The sequence below is a fragment of the Penaeus chinensis genome, chromosome 21, assembly GCF_019202785.1.
Source record: "Penaeus chinensis breed Huanghai No. 1 chromosome 21, ASM1920278v2, whole genome shotgun sequence".
Lineage (NCBI taxonomy): Eukaryota > Metazoa > Arthropoda > Malacostraca > Decapoda > Penaeidae > Penaeus > Penaeus chinensis.
In genome coordinates, this window is record NC_061839.1 from 4308070 (window position 1) to 4310569 (window position 2500).

At 39.6% G+C, this 2500-nt stretch overlaps 1 protein-coding gene across 4 annotated transcripts in view; it reads left to right on the forward strand.

Annotated features, from left to right (window-relative positions):
* Positions 1-608: 608 nt before the first annotated feature.
* Positions 609-2500, forward strand: part of LOC125036596 (lysosomal alpha-mannosidase-like) — a 13982-nt gene continuing 12090 nt past the window's right edge. For 3 of the 4 annotated variants that reach the window (XM_047629323.1, XM_047629325.1, XM_047629324.1), the window contains exon 1: positions 609-761. In XM_047629323.1, coding sequence (XP_047485279.1) covers positions 702-761 — 60 coding nt within the window. In that variant the 5' untranslated portion in view covers positions 609-701. Of the gene's footprint in view, positions 762-1728; positions 1748-2500 lie in introns of those variants that run through there. The other variant, XM_047629326.1, reaches the window with a different exon arrangement.

A 2500-nucleotide genomic window follows, 5' to 3' on the forward strand; every position in this document is an offset into this window, starting at 1 on the left:
ATCAGTGAAGAGATTAATTAGGTGGAGGCGGATGTAATATTGATAATAGCAATGGTCAAATGGGCTATTACTGTTGATATAGGTCACTCTAAGATAATAATAATGTCAGAAATAATATCAACAGTGCTAATAAAAATATCGTTGAACGAATAGGAAGACGATTTGGCATATCGCTAACAGTGCATGAAGGAAACCACTACCAAGGTTGGGCATTACTCATCACTGCATGTTATAAGGAGATCCAGAACAGGAAATATAGAAATAATTCATATAATTCTCTATGAGTTGAGTTTCATTTGCTTAACCAAATCTGAGGTATAAACAAAGGAAAACTAACCTGGCACTTTAAATAAAGAGTCATGCTTACTTAATACGCCCCTTTTTAACTATATTGACAGTGGTCTAAAGTGAACAATTGATTTGTATTATTCATCTTATCTCTCTCTCTCTCTCTCTCTCTCTCTCTCTCTCAATGTTTAGCTGAGTACCTATCTATATATATATATATGTATGTGTTTGAAATGAGTGTAAATAAGTGTGTTTAACTTCATTATCATTTTTTTCAAGTGCATTCTGTCTAGCGATCCGTCACAACCACAAACCCCAAACCCCCCCTCCCCCCCAATTCCCCAGCAGGCGAAGCAAGGGTACATAGTTCGGGCCGGAACGTGAGCGGCTCAGTGTGGAAGTGTCACTCAACCATGCCGCTGCGGAGCTTACTGCTGCTGCTGTGTGGCTTCGCCCTCGCGCTCGCCAACCCCGTGAGTAAAGTGTCCTTTTGGGGTGCGTGGATTTCAGGGATGGGCAACTTGGCTGACCATCAAGCACGCTAGGTCGGGAACTGTTTTTTTTTTTTTTTGTTTTTTTTATATACATACACTTATGTCTTTGAATATATATCTACATATATATATATATATATATATATATATATATTTATACAATATGTATATATGTACGTTTTTAGAATACACACACATGTATATATATATACTTTCATATATATATATATTCATAAAAATATATGTACACATATACTGTATATCTATATTCTGTATATATATATATATATATATATATATATATATATATATATATATATATATATGTGTGTGTGTGTGTGTGTGTGTAAATGTGTGTATGTCTATGTAAATACAGTGTAGTATTCAAGCAAATCACAGTAAATTTAGGTTGATCAACAACACAAGGTTAGTCAGCGCCTGTCTGCATTGGCGTAATGTTCTGTGCGACACGTTTAACAAGTACACAAAGGGTTTCGTTGAAAAGCGGAAATCCTGAGCCTCGGCGAATTCACCCTACAACGAAAATATAACATGTTATGCATTAGTGTAGAATTATCTATTCCTCATTAGACGCTGACGTCCATACGACTTTTATCAGGTTTCAAGGTATAATCCATGCAAAGGTAACTGACCAAATGCGCGTGCGAAGCGGAGCAGAGGGGCGGTCAGCACTGGTGCCAAATCTCAGTAACGGGTCGCGGTTTCAGATCTGCAGGGCCTGTTGAAGGAAGACCAAGAGGGAGACATTTAGGTTTAGAAAGCCATATAGCTGTGAATACTGCCATTATATCTGACAGTTAGATTATGTAAGTGATGACTCGATTTAACCGGAATTAAGGCTGATATGTAGTCATTAAACGAATCACAACTTGCAGCCAACATCAACCGATCTCCTCTGCTGTGTGTACGTTTGATCTCTGCAGTGTCAAGCTATTAACAAGAAGGTGCGCCCGTCAAGTTGCGATTGTCCCTCTCTCTCTCTCTCTCTCTCTCTCTCTCTCTCTCTCTCTCTCTCTCTCTCTCTCTCTCTCTCTCTCTCTCTCTCTCTCTCTCTCTCTCTCTCTCAGTGAAGAGGGGTGTTTAAGTTTATCTCTCTCTCTCTCTCTCTCTCTCTCTCTCTCTCTCTATCTCTCTCTCTCTGTGTGTGTGTGTGTGTGTTTGTGTGTGTGTGTGTGTGTGTGTGTGTGTGTGTGTGTGTGTGTGTGTGTGTGTGTGTGTGTGTGTGTGTGTGTGTGTTGAAAAGGTTACCGTCGTCCCTCCCTCCCCACTGCCCCCCCAAACACCCGGGCGATAACCGGCCTGAAGGAGCAAGGCGAGAAATAATTACCTTGTAGAATAAAAAAGTGTTACACTGAAGTGCATCGAGACCGCCCTTAGTTCAACCCAGACTTTGGGAGTAATCGTTAGTAATCAATTACTGGAAATTATGATCGATTAATAAAACAATCAAAAACATCACGGCCACCAGTATCATATAGGAACTACAACCTGTGATTAGGTTGATTATTTAGCCAAATAAGCACTTTCCCTTGATGAACAATACTAAGGAATACCGTTGTTTTTGGGGCAATTGAAATAAAACGTGTTATCAGCAGTCTGAGATTATAAGGGTTAGGTAGGAACCATCGAAAAAACAGAAAAGTTGCCATGGCACCATTTGGCACCATGAAGATATTGCTTGGAAATCAGATACGGAC